Raw genomic sequence first — 26,517 nt, 5'->3', positions numbered from 1 at the left:
TAGCCGCCCTCCATGTTTCTAAACAAAAAATAAAAGTTAGACTTGAGGGGGGGGGAGGGTGTAGTATAACGGTGTTAAGGTAGGATTGGAGAATAGTATCGCCCACAGAATGATGTAGAGAGTCACATTAAAGTGGAATGAGTACAATAGAATCTAGCAGAAGCCAGCATGGAGGTAGTATCTAGTTAGGGCTATACACTGGAGATGTATTTGGTTATGAGTTGTTAATAAACACTTAATGTTCAACCACACAAGCCTCTAGACCTCTTTGTGAGAGGCAGAGCAAACCCTTACAACACCCAGGCCCCCAGAAAAATAACCTGGGTCACTAGATTACTTGTCCAATGACATTTCCACTATGTCATCATCTTCCCTTATTAATATGATTATATAAAGCAATAAATTATTGATCTGCATCTTATCAGTAGCAAAAACGGGCATGATATCTGTGGAGGAAATTAATGTGTAATTAATGTGTAATTAGGTAACTCAAGTAGCTTAAGGGCTGAATTTTCCCCCTGTTAGGGGGCTTGTGCGGGGGCGGGCAGGAGCGAGTGCAAACCTGATTGGCATCCCCGATCGGGTGTGCGCCGCCATTTTACGTGGGCGGGCCAATTAAGGCTGAGCGCTCCTTGTGCGGGCTGGGGGGGGATTCCCTGAGACTGGGCCTGCTCTCTTTTGCGCATGCGTGCGAAAGAGGGCAGAAATCTCCCTGAGGCACAGAGGTCAGACCTCAAAAAAGTGACACCTCTGTGGGAGAGAAGAAAAGTCATGATTCTTACAAATAACCACTTCTGTAATAAAATACCAATCAAGTATCTGATTGACGAAGTAGAAATGAACCAAAATAGTCCCCTTCAATTGGCCAGTGGTTGAATGTAACCGACAGAAATTGAAGAAATTATTCCCCTGCCAGGCTACAATTCATAGCCAGCAAGTACTACAAAATGATCAAATTGTTCAAGCAATGATCTTAGTTGTGTTTTTTCTGACCTTCCTGTACTCTACACAGCTAACAAATTAATTTTTTAACATTGGGCTGGATTTTACAGTTTTTGCTAGGGTTAGGGAGGCAGAATGGTAAGTGCGCCGTTTGCTTGCTCCCGTATTCACTGTTTCAGGACGTCGTATCAAGCATCAGCTGGCCAATCAGCATCAAGAACAGGGGCTCCCTGCCCAATCGGGCATCTAGGGTGGGATGTCTAGCAGGAGAGGCCGTGAATTGGAAGTCGGTCACAGCCACCAATTTAAAGGCTTCCTGCCCTGTCACTCCTTAATTATGCCAGCCTATAAAAGCTGAAGAAACAGACTCCAATACCGGACAGATGCTGCCACCTTCAGCAGCAGACCTATTACTACTTCTGCAGGCCATCCATTCTGCCTTGTACTGCCTCCTCATACCTGGTCAAAATCACTCTGAATATTTTTCTTGTGAAACCAGTGAAAAATGGAGTGGGCAACAAAAAATTGAGTCAATTGGTTTTTTAACAAGCTCAATAGCTTGTTAATTGTTTTTTCAAAATGGCAGGTGGGCTTCCAATTTCAGCACCCACTTGCCTTCCATGTTATTGTAGACTGTTGGGAACCCAACGTCATCACACCATATTTTACGTCAGCATGGTGGGGGCAGGGAGGGGGCGCAACCCGCCCAATTTGCAGCTGTGACATCCAACCAATTATATACTTTTGAATGTATTTACTAATTCTTTAGAAAAATTACTAAACTCACACAAGTTTGTCTCCAAATACTTTCTTCCCCTCTACCACCAACACTATGATGCAATGCATCAAGGACAGCCTCCTTCCCAATACCAACCATTTCCACCCACTTAACTTAATCTTCATCTTCCCTACGTTATAGTAACAAACTAACCACACAGAAAACTCCCTCAATCATGTAACCAATTACAATTCCTAGGAGCCATCAACACACTTTGTATTCTAAGTTTAGACTTCCGTGTATGTGTAAATGATGAGCATCTCTCCGTCTCCTGCCAACATTTTGGTTTCTGCTTCCGCAGGCATTCTCATTTCCAGATCTTTGGCATCCTTTCTTCCTCTACCATTCTGGCTCAGGAAGCTGTTTCTTTTGCTTTTCCTGCTCATGGAGCTACCAAACCTAATCCTTTAGACCTTGATAAATGAGGTGGCAATCTTTGAAAACATGGCTGCCTTCACATTTTGTATTCGACCAAGAATTTCGTAGGTTTGTGTAGCAGCTTACCACACCTCAGAAACACTTCAAAATAAGATTCATTTCAGAAAACTTACGCTGCCCATTTCCTGTAAGACCAGCAAAGCCGGGAAGACTGGGAGGGCCAGGAAGGCTGGGAGGACCGGCAGAACCAAGAAACCTACGAGGATTGAAATTTTTTCTTGTCAACTTAACTGGGCCTGAAAAAGAAATGAAAACATACAACAATTTATATCATTTAAAAAAAAGTCTGTCGACCAAGTATCCACAGAATGTTGGTGCAATCAAGTTTAACAATATTTTTAAAGCATTATGTGATTTGTAAATGTATTTATTATATTCTAAATTTAGTTATTAGTTGTATATAGTCCTGTGGCTGGAAAAGGCAACTGAAAAATTAGTTTGAGCACTTTGGTTCATCAGTTTTATGATCATTTTTGGTTGAAGGACAACCCTCTTCAAAAGGTCACACCTTCAAAGCGTTACATCTATGTGGGACATGAAAAACAATCATGATGGCAACTTAATGGAGAAGTGGATCTTTAAACCAATCAAACATCTGATTGATTAAATGTAAATGAACTAAAATGGTTCACATGACAAGTGACACATGGCAAAAATGAGTAAATAGCGGAAATCTAGGCAACCGTTTCTCCTTTATTATTCATAACGAGGAAGTACCACAAAATGAAATCATCAAATTGCTCAATTTTCTTAGTTGAAGTTTTTTATGATCTCTCTGTATCTACAGCTAGCATAGATATTTGTTTAACAGAATAGATACATTAAAATTACATAATTCTTTAGACAAACAACTAAACTCACACAAGCTAGTCTTCGAATAATTCCTTGCCCTCATGCACTGACATTAGGATGCACCTCACTAATCTCCAAGGATAACCTCCTTCCCAATACTAACCATTTCCACCTAACCAATTTATTGTTCATCTTTCCCAAGTTAAAGTAACAAACTACCCACAGATAAAACTCCTTCAGTCATGTAACCGATTACAATGCCGACAAGCCAGCACACAACTAGGAATTCTGTGAATGCATAAACGATGTGCATCTCTCCATCTCTTGCTGACGTTCTGGTGTCTGCTCCCTCTGGCATTCTCATTCCCACTCCATCAGCAAGATTTCTTTCCTCTGCCATTCTGGCTCTGGCAGCCACTTCTTTTGCTTCTCTCGCACACAAAGCTACCAGACCTAACCCTTTACGTGTAACATCAGTGTCTTAATTTCTCTGCTCCCCTCACTCACTCTAACCTATCTCGCTCTGAATTTGCTGCACTCTGTTCTCTCAGATCTAACCCCGACAGTGTTATCAAAGCTGCTAACAAGAGTGGAGCTGTTGATGTTTGGCATACTAACCTCTACCTTGCAAAGGCTGAGTGCCAATTCTCAGACACATCTTCCTACCTTCCCCTGGCCCATGACCCAATCACCAAACATCAATCCATTGTTTCCAGGACTGTCACTGACCTCATCTCCTCTGGAGATCTTCCCACCACAGCTTCCCACCTCATAGTCCCTCAACCCACCAGCCCACCTCTACCTCGTCCCCAAAATCCATAAACAGGACTGCCCTGGTAGACCATCATTTCAGCCTGTTCCTTCCCCACTGAACTTATTCTTCCTATCTTGATGCTATCTTTTCTCCCCTTGTCCAGTCTTTTCCCACCTACATTCATGATTCTTCTGATGCCCTATGTCATTTCAGCAATTTCCAGTTTCACGGCCCTAACTGCCTCCTCTTCACTATGGATGTCCAGTTGCTCAACACCTCCATCCCCCACGGGGATAATCTGAGGGCTCTCTGCTTCTTCCTTGAACAAAGGCCTGAACAATTCCCATCCACCACCACCTTCTTCCGTCTGGCTAAACTCGTTCTCTCGTTGAACAATTTCTCCTTTAACTTGTCTCGCTTCCTCCAAATAAACAGTGTTGCTATGGGTACTCTCCCATGGGCCCTAGTTATGCCTGTCTTTTTGTGGGGTATGATGAACATTCCTTGTTGCAGTCATATTCAGGCCCCTCCCCCAACTTCTTTTTCTCTACATACTTGACTATATCGATGCCGTTTTCTGCTCACATCCTGAACTGGGAAAATTCATAAATTTTGCTTCCAAATTCCACCCTTCACATGGTCCATCTCTGACACTTACCTTCCCCTCCTTGACTTCTCTGTCTCCATTTCTGGGGATAGGCAGTCTAATAATATTCATTATAAGCCCACTGAGCCTCACAGCCATCTCAATTACTCTTCCTCAAACCCTGCTCCTGTAGGGACTCCATTCCACTCTCCCAGTTTCTCCGTCTCCATTCTGGATGCTACCTTCAACAATAGTGCTTCCAACATGCCTTCCTTTTTCCTTAACTGAGGATTCCCCCCCACTCTGGTTGCAATGGCCCTCAACTACGTCTGGCCCATTTCCTGTACTTTTGTTCTCATCCCTTCCCCTCACTCCCAGAACCATGACAGAACCATGTCCTCACTATCCATTCCACCAGCTTCCACATTAAAAGCATCATTCTCCACCATTTTCACTGTGTCCAGCATGGTGCCAGCACCAAACACACCTTCCCCTCCTCTCCCCTCCACTATCATCATTCTGTGTTGAACATTCCCTTGTGACACACTAGATACTCCTCAATCACCCCCAACACCTCGTCCCCTTCCCACGGCACCTTCCATGCAATCACAGGAGGTGTAACACCTTCCCCTTTACATCCTCCCTCCTCACTGTCTAATGCCCCAAACGTCCCTTCTAGGTGAAGCAGTGCTATACTTGTACTTTTTTCCATTTAGTATACTGTATTCGCTGCTCACAATGCAGTCTCCTCTACACCAGGGAGATCAAACAGAGACTGGGTGACCACTTTGCAGAGCACCTCCATTCAGTCTGCAAGCATGACCCTGACCTTCCAGTGCTTGCTATTTTAATTCACCACCTTGCTCTCATGCTCTCATTTCTGACTGGCTTGCTGCAATGTTCCAGCGAAGCCCAATACAAACGTGAGGAATAGCACCTCGTCTTCCAATTAGGCACTTAACAGTCTTCTGGACTCAACATTGAGTTCATCAACTTCAGGCCATGAACTCTGTCCTCCATTTTGATTCTTTTTTTTTTACAAGTACCAGTCTGTATCTTGTTTCCATGTTTCCGCTCTCACACACAACTGTCCTTTATTCTGCCACTAAGACTTAGTCTGGACCAATGCTTTGTTTCTTTATTACAACAATTACCACTCCCTTTGCCTTTTGTTCCATGGCATGGTCATTTAAATGACCATGGTCATTTAATCTGTCCCACACTCTAACCTATCCCTGATCTTCCTTTTTTCTCCGCCTGACCCCCCCCTTTTTTCAACAGCATAAAACACATCACAATTCTACTTATCTTCAGATCTGAAGAACAGTCAGATTGGACTCAAAACATTAACCCTGTTTCTCTCTCCATGGATGCTGCCAGACCTGCTGGGCCTTTCCAGCATTTTCAGTTTTCATTTCAGATTTCCAGCATCTACAGCATTTTGCTTTTATTTTAGTGTCTAATCCATCTCTTACATTTGTACAGCAGCTTGTCACATCTTTCAAAAAAATAAAATTAAGAGTCTTTCCAAAAATTGTACCTAATAAATATCCATCAGCAATTTAAGGTCTTTTTCGCTGTGCCAAAGGTTTTTCTAAAAAAGCAATGAAAACATGCATCAATTTGCATTGTTTTAAAAATCTGTGCCTGGCATATATTCATGGAATGTTGTTGGAACCAAATTTAGTGCAATTTTTAAAGAATTATGTATAATGTAAAAGTACTTATCACACAGTAAATTTAATAATTAGTGTATATAATTCAGTGTGCTGGGAAAAAAATAAAAAATAGCTTGAGCAATTTGATTGGTCATTTTTGTAATAACTCTTGGTTCAAGGGCATCACACCTCAAAGTCTCACACCTTCTAAGTGTCACATGTTCAAATTGTTACATTTTTCTGGGACAAAAAGGATAGGGCAGAATTTTTAGCTCGGCGGGTGGGCGTGCGAAATGACATGCGATGACATCGGCCGAGCGTGCCAATGTCAAAGCACAGTTGCATGATAGTTTGGTTGGCGGGCTAGCGCCGGAGCTGGCAGCGTGCCCATTGACAATTAAAAGGCCTATTAAGGCCATTAAGTTAACAATTGACTTTAATGTTTCACTAATGGTTGACGGGCAGGCGAAAAGACCAAGCGGCCTTTGCATTATTTTGGAAACCTCATCCATGGGTGGGATGAGGTTTCCAAAAGCAAAGGCAAATAAAATAAAATCTTTATTTTTTTAATTAAAAACATGTCCCTGCTCACGTGACAGGGTCACACGAGGGGACATGTTTCATTACATTTTTCTGCTCTTTATTTTTTTTTGAAAATTCTTCATCTCTGTAAGGCATCTCCATGCCTCAGGGAGATTATTCTGCACACTCTCGCGTTCATGGGCAAATTCACGCTAGACCTGCTTGCCTTCCTCCCCCAGCCCGTACAGTCTGCTGCTGGCGTATCACGTTGGGCGGGCCCTAATTGGCCCGCCCGCATAAAATCACTGTGAGCTGTTGATCACGGGTGGCTGTCAGCTTTCCGACCCCTCAACCGTCCCCCCCCACCCCCCCCACCCACCAACCCCCCCCCACCACCCCCCCACCCCCCCCACCCCCCGCCGATCCCGTACGCCAAGGGCAAAATTCTGCCCATAATGTTGATTGACAACTTAACAAAGACGTGGATAACTAAACCAATCAGGCATCTAATTGATTAAATGTAAATGAACTAAAATGGTTCACTTGGCAAGTGACAAATGACAAAAGTGAATAAACAGCAGAAATCTTAAGGAAGCATTTCCTCCCCATACTATTGTCCATAACCAGCAAGTACCAGATAATGGATTGGTCAAATTGCTCAAACAATTATCTTAGTTACATTTTTTTTTACTTGTCTCTCTGCAGTTTATACAGCTAACAATTCCATTTATAACAGAATAGATAGAATAAAATTACTTAATTCTTCAGAAAAATGACTAAACTTACATAACCTTGTATCCAAACACTCTTCCACTCTTCTACCAATGCTATGATGTACTGTGCTGGTCTTCAAGATCAACCTCTTTTCAAATACTTTACCATTTCCACCTGGACAACATACCCTTCATGTTCCATATGTTAAAGTTATAAACTACCCATACATAAAACTCCTTCAGTCATGTAACCAATTACAATTCTAATGAACCATCACACAACTAGAATTTCTGTGACTGTGCAAATGATGCACTGCTTTATATCTCCCGTGGCATCCCACTTTCTGCTTCCACTGGCATTCTCATTCCCATTTTGTTAGCATTGTGACAAATCCTGAAAGGAAAAACTTACTTTTGAAAATAGAGATTGAGCACCAGCAGTCTCTGCACATGCACTGACCCTGAAAAGGCCACACGTGCGCAATTTTAAAATAATAATCTTGGGGCTTCTGCACATGTGCCAACTGGTGAAAGGCCACACATGCGCAGTTGGTCTGTTTCCTGCAGGGAGCAGGTCCCAAAGATAAGAAATCCTCGGCAGCCAGGAAGTGGAACAGAAAGAGTTGCCAAGGAGACAGTCAAGTCAAGGGACAAGGACAGGAATCTGAAACACATCCTGTTAAGTGAAGTTAAGAGTGAGGTGCAGAGGAAAAGGCTCTGAATTAAAGCGACAGTGTTGTGGGGAGCAGACTTGGAATGAGGTGGACTTGAGAGAAGCCGGAAGGTTCGAGGAGGCAGCCAAAGGTGGTGACTGCTTAATGTGAGCCTTTGGAGCAGTGGTATTCTGCTTGGCACAGCCAAATATCTGAGCGTGTGCTTGGAAGGTGCAGCTTGAAAGCAGGAGATCCAGGAGAAGGGAATCTTGGAAGGAGAGGTTGAAACCCTGGAGGTGGATCCTTGTTGAAGGTGTTCGAGAGAAAGTGTCATTTGAGAGAGATTTCCAAAGCGAGTTCTTCGAGCATGGAGATTGGAAACCCTTGTGAGAAAGATAGAGTTTCAATGAGACTGGTTAGCTCACGGTATAACAAGTGCTTGGTTGGTGGTGAGGTGGGGCGGGGGCGGTTGATGAGAAATCCATAACATCTGCTTTGGGTGGCATCTATCTCTTGATTTTTGGAGTGTGGTGTGGCTGACCACTGTTCGGCCACTAGTTTACTTGTGCTGCATACTTACCATAAATATTAGAGTTTAAGATAGACATTGTAAATTGTATTATCTTTATGAATTTGTATGCACCTGTAAAGTATAGTTGAGGTGAGGGAGCAGTGTAATTTGACTCATTTACTGGTGTTTGTATTGAAATCTTTCCAAATTTTTTGTTTACTGTTATATAGTTTTTTTTTCTTGTTTAATAACTGTTTTATTCTTTTGTTAAAAGTTCATCAGTAGACTCCTGTGACTTTATTTAGTAACCACCCTCCATGTTACTAAACAAAAAATAAAAATTAGGATCTATCAAGCTAGGTTCCATCTTGGGATCAGACTTGTCCAGTAGTAACATCAGCTGGGAGCACAAGAAATTGGGGGCTTGTCTGGGATCTCGTAATAAGGTGGGATCTCATGTGGATTAAAAAACCTTGAATTTAAGTGGGATCTGTGAATCCTTAAAGAAACAAGTGCATGGAGGTAGAGAGGTACAGGACATAGAAACTGGATTTGCTGTGAGGTATATTACACAGGTTGGAATTTAAAAACGGCTTTGATTGTTGCAAAGAATTTTCTGGGAGTAGAAGATGTAACAGTGGATTCTTTGAAACACTGTAAGAGTTAGTAAGTAAATTGAATATAGAAATAAAAGCAGGATTTCATAAGAATGTTGTGGTTGAAGTACTTACCCAGCATTTAAATTTAAAAAGGGAGACTTCTGACATCAATGTATCACAGCTAGAGTTAGCTAAGAGTCAATTGCAAATGAAGAAACTTGAATTGGGGAGGAAAGGAAAAAGAGAAAGAAATGGAAATGAAAAAGCTCACATTGGAAAAGGAAAAAGAAATGGAAATGTGAAAGCTTGAGCTTGAGTTTCAAAGAGATAGAGAGAAATCAGACAACAAGACTTGGCTAGAAAAAATCTTGGAATAAAGGAAGAAAGAGGAGATAGTGGTTCAGAGGATGATTCTGATTCCCCTGTGGAATTTGATTTGACTAAAAATCTTTGCTTAGTGCCTAAATTTACAGAGAATAGAGTTGAAAGATACACTCTCTTCAAGAAATGCCTTCCTTGAAGAAGTATTGCTCTGTTCTCCGACAGGGTTTGCGCCTGTCTCTTCTGCCTTGTTCACCTTCATTGTTTTCCATTTCTGTCCTGGTGTTTGACAAGGTGTTTACTAAAACCCGCTTTCACAGCCATATTTCCTTTCTCAGTGACTGTCTCCGTCTCCGACTCACCCCACGTGGATTTCAACTGAAATTCCATCCCTCTTGTTTCGAACCCACCCAGGATTACAGGTATCTCCGGGACATAAAATGTTTCTCGGACTGCTGTTCCCGTCGCATTCTGAGGTCCACACTCAGTGCCATGCGCCGCCATATGAACACACTCGACCTCGCCCTTCAGCAGCACCGCCGCACCCTTTTTCAAAGCTGCGCGTGCCCCCAGTTTCATTTTATTCTTTGCCTCATCCGACGCCTCAACAAGAAACTTTTTCTCTTTCTCTCAAGTGCTAAGGAACGCAAGCTCCAACAACTCATCGACACCAACACCCATCTGGGACCCTCCAGCACTGCTTGTCCCTCCGTCCCCACCTCACCTTCCAATCCCAGCCCCAGCCGCGTATTCACTACACCCCCTGACCTTCCCCTCTCCGATGCTGAACGTTCAGTGCTCAGCAAAGGACTTAGTTTCATACCCTTACGCCCTCATCTCAATGAATTTCGGGCTCGGCACGATGCTGAACTCTTCTTCCGCCGTCTTCGTCTCCGTGCTCACTTCTTTGGGCAGGAGTCCTCTCCCCGTTCAACGGATCCTTTTACCCACCTCCAATATTCTCCCTCCACCTGGACCCCTCCCTCTGGATTCTTACCTTCTCTTGATCTTTTCATTGAGAACTGTCGGCGTGACATTAGCCGTCTCAATTTCTCTGCTCCTCTCACCCATTCTAATCTGTCTCTCTCTGAACTTACTGCACTCCGTTCTCTCAGGTCCAACCCCAACATTGTCATCAAACCCGCTGACAAGGGTGGTGCTGTTGTTGTCTGGCGCACTGACCTCTACCTCGCGGAGGCTGAGCGTCAACTCGCAGACACTTCCTCCTACCTCTCCCTGGACCATGACCCCACCACGGAACATCAAGCCATTGTTTCCAGGACTGTCACTGACCTCATCTCCTCTGGAGATCTTCCTCCCACAGCTTCCAACTTGATAGTCGCCCAACCTCGGACGGCCCACTTCTACCTCCTACCCAAAATCCACAAACAGAACTGTCCTGGCAGACCGATCGTGTCAGCCTGTTCCTGCCCCACGGAACTCATTTCTCGTTATCTTGACTCCCTTCTCTCTCCCCTTGTCCAGTCCCTTCCCACCTACATCCATGATTCCTCTGACACCTTACGTCACATCAACAATTTCCAGTTCCCTGGCCCCAACTGCTTCCTCTTCACCATGGATGTCCAATCCCTCTACATCTCCATCCCCCACCAGGATGGTCCGAGGGCCCTTAACTTCTTCCTTGAACAGAGGCCCGAACAATCCCCATCCACCACTACTCTCCTCCATCTGGCTGAACTTGTTCTCACACTGAACAATTTCTCCTTTAACTCCTCTCACTACCTCCAAATACAAGGTGTAGCTATGGGTACCCGCATGGGCCCCAGCTATGCCTGTCTCTTTATGGGGTATGTGGAACATTCCTTCTTCCAGTCCTACTCCGGCCCCCTCCCACAACTCTTTCTCCGGTACATCGATGATTACTTCGGTGCTGCTTCATGCTCTCGTCGGGACCTGGAAAAATTTATTAATTTTGCTTCCAATCTCCAGCCCTCCATTATTTTCACATGGTCCATCTCTGACACTTCTCTTCCCTTCCTTGACTTCTCTGTCTCAATTTCTGATGATAGACTGTCCACCAATATCCATTACAAGCCTACTGACTCCCACAGCTACCTCGACTACAGCTCCTCACACCCCGCTTCCTGTAAAGACTCCATCCCATTCTCTCAGTTCCTTCGCCTCCGTCGCATCTGTTCTGATGACGCTACCTTCAAAAACAGCTCCTCTGACATGTCCTCCTTCTTCTTTAACCGAGGTTTTCCACGCACGGTCGTTGACAGGGCCCTCAACCGTGTCCAGCCCATCTCCCGTGCATCTGCCCTCACGCCTTCTCCTCCCTCCCAGAAACATTATAGGGTTCCCCTTGTCCTCACTTATCACCCCACCAGCCTCCGCATTCAAAGGATCATCCTCCGCCATTTCCGCCAACTCCAGCATGATGCCACCACCAAACACATCTTCCCTTCAGCCCCCCTGGCGGCATTCCGTAGGGATCGTTCCCTCCGGGACACCCTGGTCCACTCCTCCATCATCCCCTACTCCTCAACCCCCACTTATGGCACCTCCTCATGCCCACGCAGAAGATGCAACACCTGCCCCTTCACTTCCTCTCTCCTCACCGTCCAAGGGCCCAAACACTCCTTTTAAGTGAAGCAGCATTTCACTTGCATTTCCCCTAACTTAGTCTACTGCATTCGTTGCTCCCAATGCGGTCTCCTCTACATTGGAGAGACTAAACGCAAACTGGGCGACCGCTTTGCAGAACACCTGCGGTCTGTCCGCAAGAAAGACCCAAACCTCCCTGTCGCTTGCCATTTTAACACTCCACCCTGCTCTCTTGCCCACATGTCTGTCCTTGGCTTGCTGCATTGTTCCAGTGAAGCCCAACGCAAACTGGAGGAGCAGGACCACATCTTCCGACTAGGCACTTTACAGCCTTCCGGGCTGAATATTGAATTCAACAACTTTAGATCTTAAACTCCCTCCCCCCATCCCCACTCCATTTCTTCCCCCTCCTTTTTGGTTTTTTTCAATAATTTATATAGATTTTTCTTTTCCCACCTATTTCCATTATTTTTAAATCTACAACTAATAACTTGTCAGTCTTTCCACCCCACCCCCACTAGAGCTGTACCTTGAGTGTCCTGCCATCCATTCTTAATTAGCACTTTTCTTAGATAATATCACCACCTTCAACACCTCTTTGATCCTTTTGTCTGTGACATCTTTTGATTACCTGCTCCTATCACTGCTTGCTTGTCCCTACAACCACCGCACCCTCAACTTCTCTCCCCCCGCCCCCCCACCTTAAACCAGCTTATATTTCACCCCTCTCCTAACTACACTTAGTTCTGTTGAAGGGTCATGTGGACTCGAAACGTCAACGCTTTTCTTCTCCACCGAAGCTGCCAGACCTGCTGAGTTTTTCCAGGTAATTCTGTTTTTGTTTTGAAAGATATTTCACCTAATTTTAAAAGATAGGTGTGAATTTGAAGTGGCCAAAAGATGTTTGGACTTTTATGTTACAAAGTGTTCTGTCAGGTACAGTTATGAATGCGCACCCCAGTTTGTCAAAAGAACAATCTTCAGACTATGAAGTAGTTAAAAAGGCAATACTAAATGTGCTTGTCCCTGAAGCTTATTGATTAAAGTTTAGGACTATAAGAAAGAAATCTATTCAAACATTTGTAGAATTTGTCAGTGAAAAAGAAATACTATGGGATCAGTGGTTTTGATCACTGAAATTAGAGAAAACCTTTGAGAACATGAGGGAAATCATGATTATGAAAGAATTCTGGAATAGCATTCCAGTAACCATTAAGACATACTTAGATAAGCATCAGGTATCAAAGATAAGAGAAACAGTAGTCTTGACTGATACCTACAATATCTCACATAGACGGTTATATGGGAGGAAATATTCTTATGATAATCAACAGGGAAATTGGAGGAATAGAAAATATGGCAATGGACAAAGTAATAGTTCCAGAGAGCAAACAGAAGGACGCCAAAAAAGTAGAGGAGATAGGCTAGAATTTAGAATTGATATAAAGAAAATGGTATGCTTCCATTGTAATAAACCTGGACATACTAAAGCTAATTGCTGGAAGTTAAACAGGAGACAATTGTGGTAGTAGGAACACATAAGGATTCCTTAGAAAAGGTGGCACCAGGGAAATAAATGGTTATTAAAACAGCAGCCGTGGTACAGGTGAAGCATATTCCCTCAGAACCTTTGGGAAGCAGCGTTTGGCTCAGAATAGTCCAGAGAGTTCTTCTTTGATTATGGCTGAAGAGAGTCAATCTGCTGGAGGTTCCGGATGTTTTGTCTCAACTGAAAAAGTGTTCCTTTTCTCCTCCAACAAAACAAATTAAAATTTTGAGAGATACTGGGCAGATCAGTCCTTGATGGTAACTGATGATACAATTTGTGCTCCAGACAGTTTTATGAAGGAAAAAGTATTAATAAGGGAATAAGGGGCATTAATGAATTTATGAATCTGTTTCTTTAAAATAAATTTATGAAGTGACTTTGTAAATGCAATTGTTATGGTGGGAATTATTCCTCAATCACCTTTGGAAGGGATAGATTTTGTTCTGGGTAATGATTTGGCTTGTGGAGACAGTCATGTAGTGAATACTGTATTGCAGCAAGCATTTGATCATGCTGATCTCAATCAACGCCTGAAAATTACTGTGGCCAAAAATGAGATGCTTATTGCCGATAACAAATGATTGAAGGAAAACCTGGTCAATGTAGAGAACCAACTTCAATGCACAAAAGAGAAGTTTGCTCGGTGAGAGCACTTGAGCATCAGTCTCAGGAAGTTACTGATACTGACCTCATCTCCTCTGGAGATCTTCCCTCCACAGCTTCCAACCTCATAGTCTCCCAACCTCGGATGGCCTGCTTCTACCTCCTACCCAAAATCCACAAACAGGACTGTCCTGGCAGACCAATCGTGTCAGCCTGTTCCTGCCCCATGGAACTCATTTCTTGCTATCTTGACTCCATTCTCTCTCCCCTTGTCTAGTCCCTTCCCACCTACATCCGTGATTCCTCTGACACCCTACATCATATCAACAATTTCCAGTTCCCTGACCCCAACCGCCTCCTCTTCACCATGGACGTCCAATCCCTCTACACCTCCATCCCCCACCGGGATGGTCTGAGGGCTCTCTGCTTCTTCCTAAAACAGAGGCCCGAACAATCCCCATCCACCAATACTCTCCTCTGTCTGGCTGAATTTGTTCTCTCACTGAACAATTTCTCCTTAAACTCCTCTCACTTCCTCCAAATAAAAGATGTGGCTATGGGTACCGGCATGGGCCCCAGTTATGCCTGTCTCTTTATGGGGTATGTGGAACATTCCTTCTTCCAGTCCTACTCCGGCCTCCTCCCACAACTTTTTCTCCGGTACATTGATGATTGCTTCGGTGCTGCTTCATGCTCTCGTCTGGACCTGGAAAAATTCATTAATTTTGCTTTCAATTTCCACCCCTCCATCATTTTCACATGGTCCATCTCTGATACTTCCCTTCCCTTCCTTGACCTCTCTGTCTCAATTTCTGATGATAGACTGTCCACCAATATTCATTACAAGCCTATCGACTCCCACAGCTACCTCGACTACAGCTCCTCACACCCCGCTTCCTGTAAGGACTCCATCCCATTCTCTCAGTTCCTTCACCTCCATCGCATCTGTTCTGATGATGCCACTTTCAAAAACAGTTCCTCTGACATGTCCTCCTTCTTCCTTAACCGAGGTTTTCCACCCACGGTGGTTGACACGGCCCTCAACTGTGTCCGGCCCATCTGCCGCGCATCCACCCTCACACCTTCCTCTCCCTCCCAGAACCATGATAGGGTCTCCCTTTTCCTCACTTATCACCCCACAAGCTTCCGCATTCAAAGGATCATCCTCCGCTATTTCCGCCAACTCCAGCATGATGCCACCACCAAACACATCTTCCCTTCACCCCCCCGGCAGCATTCCGCAGGGATCATTCCCTCCGGGACACCCTAGTCCATTCCTCCATCACCCCCTACACCTCAAGCCCCTCCCACGGCACCTTCCCATGCAACCGCAGAAGGTGCAACACCTGCTCCTTTACTTCTCCTCTCCTCACCGTCCAAGGGCCCAAACACTCATTTCAAGTGAAGCAGCATTTCACTTGCACTTCCCTCAATTTAGTCTACTGCATTCGCTGCTCCCAATGTGGTTTCCTCTACAATGGAGAGACCAAACGCAGACTGGGTGACCGCTTTGCGGAACACCTTCGGTCTGTCCGCAAGCATGACCCAGACCGCCCTGTCGCTTGCCATTTCAACACTCCACCCTGCTCTCATGCCCACGTGTCCATCCTTGGCCTGCTGCAATGTTCCAGTGAAGCTCAACGCAAACTGGAGGAAGAGCATCTCATCTTCCGACTAGGCACTTTATAGCCTTCCAGACTGAATATTGAGTTCAACAATTTTAGATCATGAACTCTCTCCTCCAACCCCAACCCCTTTCCGATCCCCCTTTTTTCCAATAATTTATATAGATTTTTCTTTTCCCACCTGAAAAGAACAAAGAACAAAGAAAAGTACAGCACAGGAACAGGTCCTTCGGCCCTCCAAGCCTGCGCCGATCATATAGCTCGTCAACTAAAACATTTTGCACTTCCGGGGTCCGTATCCCTCTATTCCCATCCTATTCATGTATTAGTTAAGCTGCCTCTTAAACACCACTATCATACCTGCCTCCACTACCTCCTCTGGCAGCTATTTCCATTATTTTTAAATGTATTTCCATCCATTGTTTTATCTCTACCTTTTAGCCTATTTTGATCCCTTCCCTCCACCCCACTCCCACTAGGGCTATCTGTACCTTGCTCATCCTGCTTTCTACCCTTAATGTCACCTATTAGCACATTCCTTAGATAATATCACCACCGTCAACACCTCTTTGCCCTTTTGTCTGTGACATCTTTTGGCTATCTCCACCTATCATCGGCCCTCTATCCAGCTCTACTTGTCTCACTCCCCCTTAAACCAGCTTATATTTCACCTCTCTTATATTTTTCCTTAGTTCTGTTGAAGAGTCATACGGACTCGAAACATTAACTGTGCTCCTCTCCGCAGATGCTATCAGACCTGCTGAGTTTTTCCAGGTATTTTTATTTTTGTTCAGGAAGTTGAACATTTGACTGAAGACTTGAAATGTCTAAATTACAAACTTGTAGAAGCAAATTTGATAAAGGTCGATCTTCAGTAGAAATTTGATGAACTTCAGGCATCAGAAGTCCCTATGAAGTATTGTGAAAAATGCCTTGAAGAGGAAAAGAAATTACAAAGGAAATCAGGACAGTTGGTTCAATACAGATTTAAAAGTCGAAATTAGTGAACTGTTAGAGCTTTGACATGAAAAGAACAATGAGGTTCTTAAACCTTGATGCAATCTAGAAAAAATGAAAGAGGAAATGTGTGGCATGAAGTATTGCAGTTCTGATGTTGTTCCTGTGAATAAAAACTCCTTGATGAATCGTGATCCAGTTGATCAAAGAACTGATCCAAATAACTTTACTGATGTATCAACTTCAGTAATGGGCAGTGTGGAAGCAACCGAAGTGCCTGCAGAATTGGAAAATGAGAACTGTCAACAAGAAAGGACAAAAACCACAAAATAATCTGGAAGGGTCAATGACCAGAAACATTGATTTACAAGTGCTTGCCAGTGTTAACACACAAGATACAGCAGCTGCAATCCAGGCAAGTGGACAGTTTGCAAAAGACCATTCGAAAGCTGCACTGGAGTGGAATGACACAGTTCAGAAACTACATAAAAGAGCTGAAGGATTGAAATGAACCATAAAGCTCCAGAGGGAGGAACTAATTGACATTGCTCAAAGAGAATTGAAAAAGACCCATTTAAAATGGGATTGGGAGAAACAACAAGACCATAAAATGTTCAAAGATCAAACCAAGCAGCAGTATGAAACCCTTTGGTGTCAACGTAAAAATCATCTCAATAACATCCTTGAAACAGCTAAAAGAGACTTTGACCAGAGGAGAAATGAGTTGTTAACACACAAAAATGCCATTCAGACCTTCTTATCTTGAAATGAGAATTTACCACATGCGGACTTAAATGAAACATTCTTTGTTGAGTTAAAGACTGGGAATAAGAGGAAACAGAAACACACAGATTGAGTTATGATAATTCTGTGATGCACAAATTCTGCTAATCTTACTTGTTATATTTGTTGACATTTGTTTTGGTTAAATCTTTATAATTGTACGATATGACGTGCAGTTGGGAAATGAGATGATAAGTTTATTTGTATAGAATGTAATAAGCTATTTGTTAGAAGTTCATGATTAGTTCTTGTAAAGGAGATGTACAGCCATTGTAAAGAAACCTTCACTGTTGTGAAGCTTTCTGTCTCTTGAGGGAAAAGTTGTGACGAATCCAAAATGCAAAATACTTTTTAAAATAGAGATCAGGCCCCGACAGTCTCTGCGCATGCGCCAGCCCCGAAAAGGATGCACATGCACAGTTTGATCTTTTTACGATCTTGGGGTTTCAGCGCATGTGCCAGCTGGTGAATGGCCATACATGCTCAGTTGGTCCATTTTCTCATTGTTGAGTTGATAGAAGGCCCTGTGCTCATGTGCACTTTATTTTAGCTGGAAACTGTTCCTGCATGCTTGCACAGAAGGGAAGATAAGGAAGAAAGTGAAACAGGGGGAAAAGAGGGTTCAGGCACCTAGAAGAGAATGCCATTCCACAGAAAGTGCCAGAAGAGGCTGCAGGGGACAGGTTCGAAAGAAAAGAAGAAAATCCCAAAAAGCCATGGAGTGGGCCAGAATGAGGTCCCAAGAAGTCGGTCAAGTTAAGAGACAAGGACAGAAATCCGAAACAGATCCTGCTAAGGCATCGGATTAAAGAGACAGAGCTGCGGGAGCAGACTTGGAATGAGATGGGCTTTAGAGAAGCCAGAAGGTCGGAGGAGGTAGCCAAAGGCTAGTAACTCTTTGCTGCGGGCCTTTGGGGCTTGCACAGCCAAATATCTGAGACTATGCGTGGAAGGTGCAACTTGAATGCACTTAGAGATCCAGGGGAAGGGAACTTTGGAAAGAGGTTGAAATCCTGGAAGTGGATACTTGTTGAAGTAGAGAAGTAGAGTAGTCTGAGAGAAAGCATCGTTTGGGAGAGAATTCCAAAGCGAGTTCTTTGAGTGTGGAGATTGGAAATGCTCGTGAGAAAGACAGAGGCCGGAATCATCCGGTCCCATTGGCAGCGGGCATCATGGCGGACATGTGTGGACAATATGGCAAGAAGGCCAAAAATCAGTTTCACGCTGTCGTGAAGCCAGTTTTCAAATGTCTGCTCTACCCATCAATAGCAAGCTGCATATCCCCCCGCCGCACATTGGGAACCTAATTTCAATACCTTAGCATCTCATTACAAGCCCTACTCATCGGAATCATCTCCCGATGGCAAATTTACCGCTCATGTTGGCATGACTTCAGAATGGTGTGCTTCATGACTGCCTTTAAAAGGTTTGCACTTGGCTACCTGAACTTCGAAGGAAACTCCGAGGTGAGTGCATACAACCTCATGCAGCGTTCGCGAGCATTGCCAGTAGGACATCAAGGAAGAGACACTGCGCATTCAGCGGTGGGGGAGTCAGGGGGGCCACAGGCAAGTCGCCTTTTCCCAGGTGGCTTTCAGTGAGGTGCCGGGGCAAGGGCTCCAGTGCGGGTGAGGCCAGTGGGTGGGGGGCAAAGCAGCACAGACTAAAGGGAGCACATAAGCACATACCGGGGTAGGGGGAATGGGATGGGGGAGGTGAGGAAAGTCGCCACGCACTTGGAAAAGTTTGTCAAAAGTGAGCATTCTTCTGCAGCTGAGATCGTTCAGCTGCTGCTACATTGACATGCTTGGGGTCGGGCCTCTGAAGCTTTTCTGTCCACTCAAGCAATGCAAAAGGATGAAAACACCACCAAATGCTCCAGAACTTTTCACCCCTTGGTGTGCAGACTGTAAGTAAATGTGCATTTTTGGGGGGACAGCAAAACAACTGACCCACTGGGCAAGTTGTCGAATCCCCTTGCGAAAGGTAGCTATGACACAGTAACTGGTGGAGGCATTTAGAGCCCCTTGCAGTGTCTTTATTAAGGTTTCGACCAGCACCCCTCATCGTCCAAGCTAATGGCGCAGCCTTGCAGTGCAGGCTAGGAGAATGCCTGGCACCTGAGCTGAGAACACAGCATGCAGTCCGGTGGCCGAAGCTGCCACCAATCAGTCAAGTGGAGTGGGGCGGAGGTGGGTGGGGTTTCAGACAGCCATGAAGCACACTACATACTGGCCATCTAAGTGGTGGCCAGCACTCTCCTGCATGCATGAAGGGGCCTTCAGACTTAACCAAGAGAGGTTCTTAGGACACATAGGCTAACCTGTGCATCTCTCTCTTTGATCCTGCACAAGGAGAACATCAGGATCATGAAGCCTGGTGATTTTGCGGTATGCCTCATGGCTTACAGGGAGCAGAGAAGAGTACAGCGCAGGCGCCTGGCTTGGCAAAGGGAGGAGCACCTCCCTCAAGATGGAGGGGTGGCAGGGTCTGCTGTGCGCACAGCTGAAGATCCACAAAGATCCGTATCTCCTAGGTGCTTCACTGGACCCAGAGTCTATAGGGGATGCTTGTTATTCCTGCAGATGACTGAGAACCTGTGTTGCCGAAGACTGCACATGTCTAGAGAGCTGGTCGGTCACATGTGCCATCTGCTGCAGGATTTGGTGCCACAGGGACATGGAGGGCATCCACTGCCAGTGGCCATGAAAGTGACTGTGGCGCTCAAGTTTTATGTCAGTGGCTCCTTCCAGGGTTCCACAGGTGGAGATCTCACAAACCTTTATGCACAAGTGTATCCAGGAGCTCATGGATATCTTCTTCACAAAGGCACACAACTTTATGCATTTCGACCAGGATCAGGAAAGCCATTAAGTAAGAGTGCTGGGATTTGCGCAGATCTCTGGGTTTCCACAGATGCAGGGTGGCATTGACTGCACTCATGTGGTGCTTAGATCTCCATGGCAGCAAGCAGTCAACTACATCAACCACAAGGGCTTCCACTTGCTGAATGTTCAGCTGGTTTGCAACCACCACAAACACATCCTACAGATCTGCACATGATCCCCAGGCAGTGTCAATGAGTCCTACATACCTAACAAGTCTCATATCCCTGACATCTTCCAGGGTCCACAGAGGCTGCAGGGTTGGTTCCTCAAGGACAAGGGCTACCCACAGAGGGCATGGCTGATGATGCCTGTGCAGCGGCCTCAGACTGCAGCAGAGGCTCATGCCATGTCCGGAGTTTGGTGGAACAAACGATAGGCATTTTGAAAATGAGGTTCCAGTGCCTCGACAGGTCCGGCTGAGCACTGCAATACATTCCACCAAGGGTGTCACGCATCATCATAGCTTGCTGTGTGCTACACAACCTGGTGCTGCAACAGGGTGTTGACCTAACTGAGGAAGAGATGAAAGAGCTGCACATCTCCTCCGATGAGGAGGATGTTGAAGGGAATGACGGTGATGAGGTCCTCTAAGGCGAGGATTCCGGCGATGAGGCCATCGCACTGGCCAGACGAGGCAGGCGCACTTAGGAGGCCCTCATAGCCGCAAAATTCATGGAGGATGATGACGAGATGCAGTATGGATAATTCTGACACTCTCACCTTGCGTCTGTGAACGCTTGACCCCTTTGTGGCTGATGGCAGCACACATACCCTCAATGCTCAGGCTTATGTCATAGAGACACAGTGCAGGCCCTAATAGTCGTTAGATTCCTGGAGGATAATGATGACATGCAGTGAGGGCGCTCCATAGATCTTCACATAGCCTCTGTGAATGTTTGCCTCCTGTCTGGCTGAGGACAGCTCACTTGCACTCTGTGATCAGGGTCATATCTTGGAGACGCAGCCATGAAATTTTAAATGCACCTGATCCTTTGTCAGCCTTCAGCACCTGTCCCCTTCAGGACAACATCGTCACCAGTCACAGATACTGAAGGGATGGAGGGCCAGCCCCACCTCAAAGCTCCTAAGAGCACACAGAGAGAATGACAGAACTCTGCGAAACCTGCACATGACAGCCTGGCAGCAATGACAAGCACCATCGAGGTGCAGGCATCACTAATGTATCCAGTGAGTGTGAAGCCGGACCATTGCTTTGGTCTGAAGGTTCCGCACTGCACAGGGAAGAGGCCCTGGACTGAGACAGCTGCCTTTATCTTGTGCAGGAACCAAGGTTTCACATCGGAGTGACACAAACACTGCTCATCATAACAAGGAACCATAAGCAAGGAGACATTCTTGGGAGTTTATTTACAATAGCGAATATTATGTACCAATGATTAACACCCGTGCCCAGGCTGTGCAACTACATCTTCTTAACCTTCTTAACCCTGCCGCTACATCTTGGTGCTCCGCTGACATCCACAGCAGAGGTGGAGGCAGCCTGCTGACTGCTACACCCTTTCTGTGATGACCTTGGCAGGTGTCCTCTGGAGAGTCGAGACCTGGAGGGCCCCGGCCACCTTTCAGGGCAGTGGCACCCTCCTCGGCCTGTGGAGCTGGAGCTGTGGAGTTCACAGGAAGAGGGGATTTGGGTTGGCTGGACATTCCCGGAGTCACCTAGGTCGATGGCCCCCGTGGTGTCAGGTTGTTGGTCCTCCTCCCTATGGGTACCCAACAGCCCCTGGCTGACTGCTTGAGGAGAAGGGGAAGCTGGAGTGAGGTTGAACTGCTCCATACCCTTCTCGCATTGACACTATTGGAGGCCAACTATGGCATCAGCAATGGAATTCAGCCCGCGCAACAGTGCAGGACCAATGTCTTGGACCAAGGCCTCCATGGCAGCTGCCATCCTGCCAGTGTTGACCTCGATGCATTGGCATGCCGGTGCTATCACCTCAGACTGAAGGTGGACAGACTCCTCCAATGTCCCTTGCAATCTGAGGCGTGTACCAGACATCCCTTTTTGATGTTTCCGTGATTGCCTTTGCAGCTCCACCAACTGACTGAGGACTGAGTCCAGAGCTCATCAGATTCCTTGCTTCCAGCAGTCCTCCGAGTGCCAGCGACCAAAGATGTCCCTGCCTCTGGCTACTGTGGAAAAGATTCTGTGGTGTTCTCAACAGATTGTGATTCCGAGGCTACTGTACATCTAGCCCCACCGAGGTGTTGCTGCACTGGTGGACGGTGTTGGTGAGTGCTATAATTGATCTTCAATGGTGCTGGCCTCAGGGTCCTCACCAAGGTGCTCTTGGCACTGGGGTCATGGTCACGATTGTGGAGGGCGACGTGTCAGATGTGCCGAGGAGAAAAAGTGGAGGTTATTAGTGCTTGGCAGCTGCATCGAACACAGAATAGTGGACTCAGAATAGGGTTGAGAGAAGGATGATGTGGTGCAGGGTCCTCATGTGGGTGTTTGCCTCAGGAACAGTCGATGTTCTCTCCAGCCAGCTCCAACGCTTGATTCTTGAACGAAATGAGCACCTTGATGTCCGGCACTCCATCCCTGGTCTGGGACCTCTCCTGGCAATTGTGTGTGATCTTGTCCTGCATAAAGGCAGATGGAGAGAGTGTGAGCAAGGCACATGACAGGCCAAATGAGAAGGATGGCAGGTATGCATGTGTGCGGAGTGGAATCATGGAATACATGAGGAGGCAAATTCTAGTGGAGATGAGGCCAAATAGTGAAGTCAGGATGTGTGTAAGGGAGTGAGTGGTAATGTCCCTTGAGCTGGCAGTGAGTGAGATGCCAGTGAATGCGTGATGGGCTTGTGGGTGGGTGGGTGAGATTGATGAGATGGTTGGCTTACCCTGGTGGCATGGACAAGATCATTCATCCATTTTCTGCACTGGATGGCTGACCTCTTGTGTGCAGCGTTGGCACTGACCCCCTCTGCCACCATCTCCAAAGCTGGAGTGGTGAGACTCTTGGGCCTCCTGCAGCAAAAGCAGGGTTAGAGGACTTCATGTGGGCCTCCATGGCATCCAGAAGGTGTCCCAGGGGTGCAACACTGAATCGCAGGGGCTGCAATCGTCCTGGCCTTTGGGACCATGTCTTCAGCAGAGCAGTCCTGGGCTGCAAGCATCGTGAAGTCTGTGAGCAGCTGCATTGTAAATATGGCGCCTGGGGTGAGGAAGCGGCAAGGTAACAACTTAGTGGGCCAACTGGCAGTCAGCGATCTGGCAAGTTTCTCATGTCTGCATAACTAATGAGACAGGAAGTGGACAATATGGCAAGAAAACCCACCATTGCGGCCATTGGGTAAAACAACTTTTTTCACGCCCGCTACTGCACTTGGTGCAAATCTGGGACGATTCCGCCCAGAGGCTGGGATTTTCCAGTCCCGTTGTGGCGGGACCTGCCGCGAGAGATTCAGCCAAATGTCTGAACAATCCCAGTGGCAGGTGGGGCTAGAAAATCCCGCCTCTGGCTCACGGTGTAACAAGCATCTGAGTAGGTGATGAGAAATCCATAGAATCAACTTTGGGTGGCATCTGTCATTTGATTTTTGGAGTGTGGTGTGTCTGACCACTGGTCGCCCATTAGTTTACTTGTACTGCAAACTTACTATGAATATTAGAGTTTAAGATAGGTATTGTAAATTGTGTTACCTTTATGAATTTGTATCTATCTGTGAAGATATAGTTGGGGTGAGGGAGTAGTATAATTTGACTCATTTACTAGTGTTTGTATTGAAATCTTTCCAACCTTTATGGCTAGAGTAATAAAGTTTTTTTTCTTGTTTAATGAATATTTTGTCTTTTGGTAAAAGTTCAACAGACTCCTGTAACTCTGTTCACCCTTCACATTTCTAAACGAAAAATAAAAGTTAGGACCTATCAAGCCAGGTTCCACTCTGGAATCAGACTTGTCTAGTAGTAACATCAGCTGGGATCATAGCAGTATACATTCTTCCTCTGCCATTCAGGCTCTGACATCTGTTCTTCTGTGTCTCCTGCTCATGGTGCAACTTGTCTCAATCCTTTATACATTGACAAGAGAGGTGGCAATGCCTTGAAATTACAGCTTCCTTCACATATTTGTATTTGACAAAATATCTCTTACACTTGTAAAGCAGCTCTCAGAAACGTCTCAACGATTAAGATTATTTAAAAAAAACTTACGTTGTCGAAAGTTCATAAAATTGTGTGGTAGTTTGACTTTTTCTGAAAAAGAAATTAAAAATATGCATTTATTCATATAATCATTTTAAAAAAATTGTGCCTAACATGTATCTATAGCATATCGTTCAACCCAAGTTTAGTAAAACTTCTGAAGTATCATGTATAGAAAGGTTTTTATCGCATTCTAACTGTAAGGCATGTGGAATACTTTCCTTTATTAACCCAGGCATAGAACATAAGAGCAGGGGGGTTATGCTGGAGCTATATAAAATACTAGTTAGGCCACAACTTGAGTACTACATGCTGTTCTGGTCATCTCATTACTGGAAGGATGTAATTGCACTAGAGAGGGTACATAGAGATTTATGAGGATGTTGCAAGGACTGGAAAATTGCAGCTATGAGGAAAGATTGGGCAGGCTGGGATTGTTTTCCTTGGAACAGAGAAGGCTGAGAGGAGATTTGATTGAGGTGTACAAAGTTGTGAGGGGCGTGGATAAAGTGGATGGGAAGGACCTATTTCCCTCAGCACAGACGTCAGTGACTAGGAGACATAGATTTAAAGTGATTGGTAGAATTATTAGAGGGGAGATGAGGAAATATTTTTTTCATCCAGGGGGTGATAAGGGTCTGGAACTCACTGCCTGAAAGGGTAGTATGGGCAGAAACCCTCAACTCATTTACAAGGTGGCTGGATATGCACCTGAAGTCCTGTAGCCTCCAGGGCTAAGTCACTGGGGTTCCTTGCTGCACTCCCAGTGTGCCCTGGAAATGGAGGAAGAAGGTGGGATCCCATCGGTAACCCAACCCAAGGTCATTTTCTGCAATTTTCTCATCTTCCTCCCACCCCCAGAGCTGTCTTCACCATCCTGGGAAAATTCCAGCCACAGTCAGAGGTGGTAACATGTTTTTTCTATTCTTTTTCCATGAACAAGAGCACAGGATATTGACTTTATTGTCTAATAATACAGTTGTGTGTTTCATAGCATAATGTTTCTTTCATTATAAAACAATGCATCTACTTCTCAGAAACAATATAATGGAAGATCAACTATCTTATTTCAATATAAGTTAAATCTTTTAGCTGCCTTTGATGGTCATATGAAATAAGTTGATCTGTTCAGCATATTATTTACTTGAAAAATTTAAAATTTCGAATTGTTTGAAGATGAGCTTTGTTTTAGAACAACATGGGACTACAGAGGTCCTTAATTGATGTTTAACTGAGAAATAGAATCTGCTTATGAACTAAAATGTAGGCTTTTAAATTAAACCTAAGCACAGTATGCTGACTGATATACAATGTGAATGTCAATTGCAAAATCAAAGCTTAATGAAGAGCAGTTTTATTCAAACATTACCATCTTCTGATGGTTTGTCAGCCACAAAGCTGTCGTCCTTATTTTCCTCTGGTTTTGTGACAACCATTGATGTTAACGGTGTTACAAAGCTGTATTTCAGTGAAAGTTCCAGGATTCTGTCTGTTAGGTTTTTCTCTTTATTTGTCTCTGCAGAAACCCTGAATATAACAATTTATAGCAATATATTTGTCATCCAGTGCAGTAAACACTTGAGCTGCCGTTTAAACAAATATTCCTGCAATCATTTTTAATGGTTTATGCGAATTTTGTCCACACCTAACCTAAATAGATCATTAAACTACGATGATTATACACTGTTTTGCAACAGTGACAGCTACATTTAGTAAAGATAATGGGTAACAAGGGATAATAACCAAAACATTAACCTATCTTTCAGGTGCTGGTGGACCAGGCATGATAGTCTGCCAATCATTGCTTGTACATAAATTACATTCTCTTTTTTCAACCTTGCAGACAGAAAACATTTTCTACTTTACCGCTTCTCTAAGAGCTGTTGTATGGTCAAATAAGCCCACAGTCGCTCAGTAAAATCACCAAAAATGTACTGCTGCTGTTGAGTAACATTTTCAACTTCTGAAACCTTCACTTCAGCTTTTAGAGTTAGGTTTTCATTGGCCTGTGGGAGAATTAAAGGGCTAGGTTGAACCTTGCAGTCAAAAGATTGGGAAAGTACATTACATTTTGTCCTTTGTTCCATGACATAAGCTCACAATT

General features: G+C 45.0%; 1 protein-coding gene across 4 annotated transcripts in view; it reads right to left on the bottom strand.

Moving 5' to 3' along the window:
- The window catches only part of LOC144681604 (inter-alpha-trypsin inhibitor heavy chain H3-like), a 106,959-nt gene that overhangs the window by 33,330 nt on the left and 47,112 nt on the right, over positions 1 to 26,517 (bottom strand). For all 4 annotated transcript variants that reach the window (XM_078543338.1, XM_078543336.1, XM_078543340.1 and 1 more), the window contains exons 14-17: positions 26,280 to 26,419; positions 25,783 to 25,940; positions 24,423 to 24,464; positions 2,272 to 2,394 (exon numbers count right to left, since the gene is read on the bottom strand). In XM_078543338.1, coding sequence (XP_078399464.1) covers positions 2,272 to 2,394; positions 24,423 to 24,464; positions 25,783 to 25,940; positions 26,280 to 26,419 — 463 coding nt within the window. The remainder of the gene's footprint in view (positions 1 to 2,271; positions 2,395 to 24,422; positions 24,465 to 25,782; positions 25,941 to 26,279; positions 26,420 to 26,517) is intronic.

This window comes from Cetorhinus maximus, chromosome 6 (genome assembly GCF_964194155.1).
Source record: "Cetorhinus maximus chromosome 6, sCetMax3.hap1.1, whole genome shotgun sequence".
NCBI lineage: Eukaryota > Metazoa > Chordata > Chondrichthyes > Lamniformes > Cetorhinidae > Cetorhinus > Cetorhinus maximus.
This window is presented reverse-complemented; position numbering and strand designations above follow the sequence as displayed.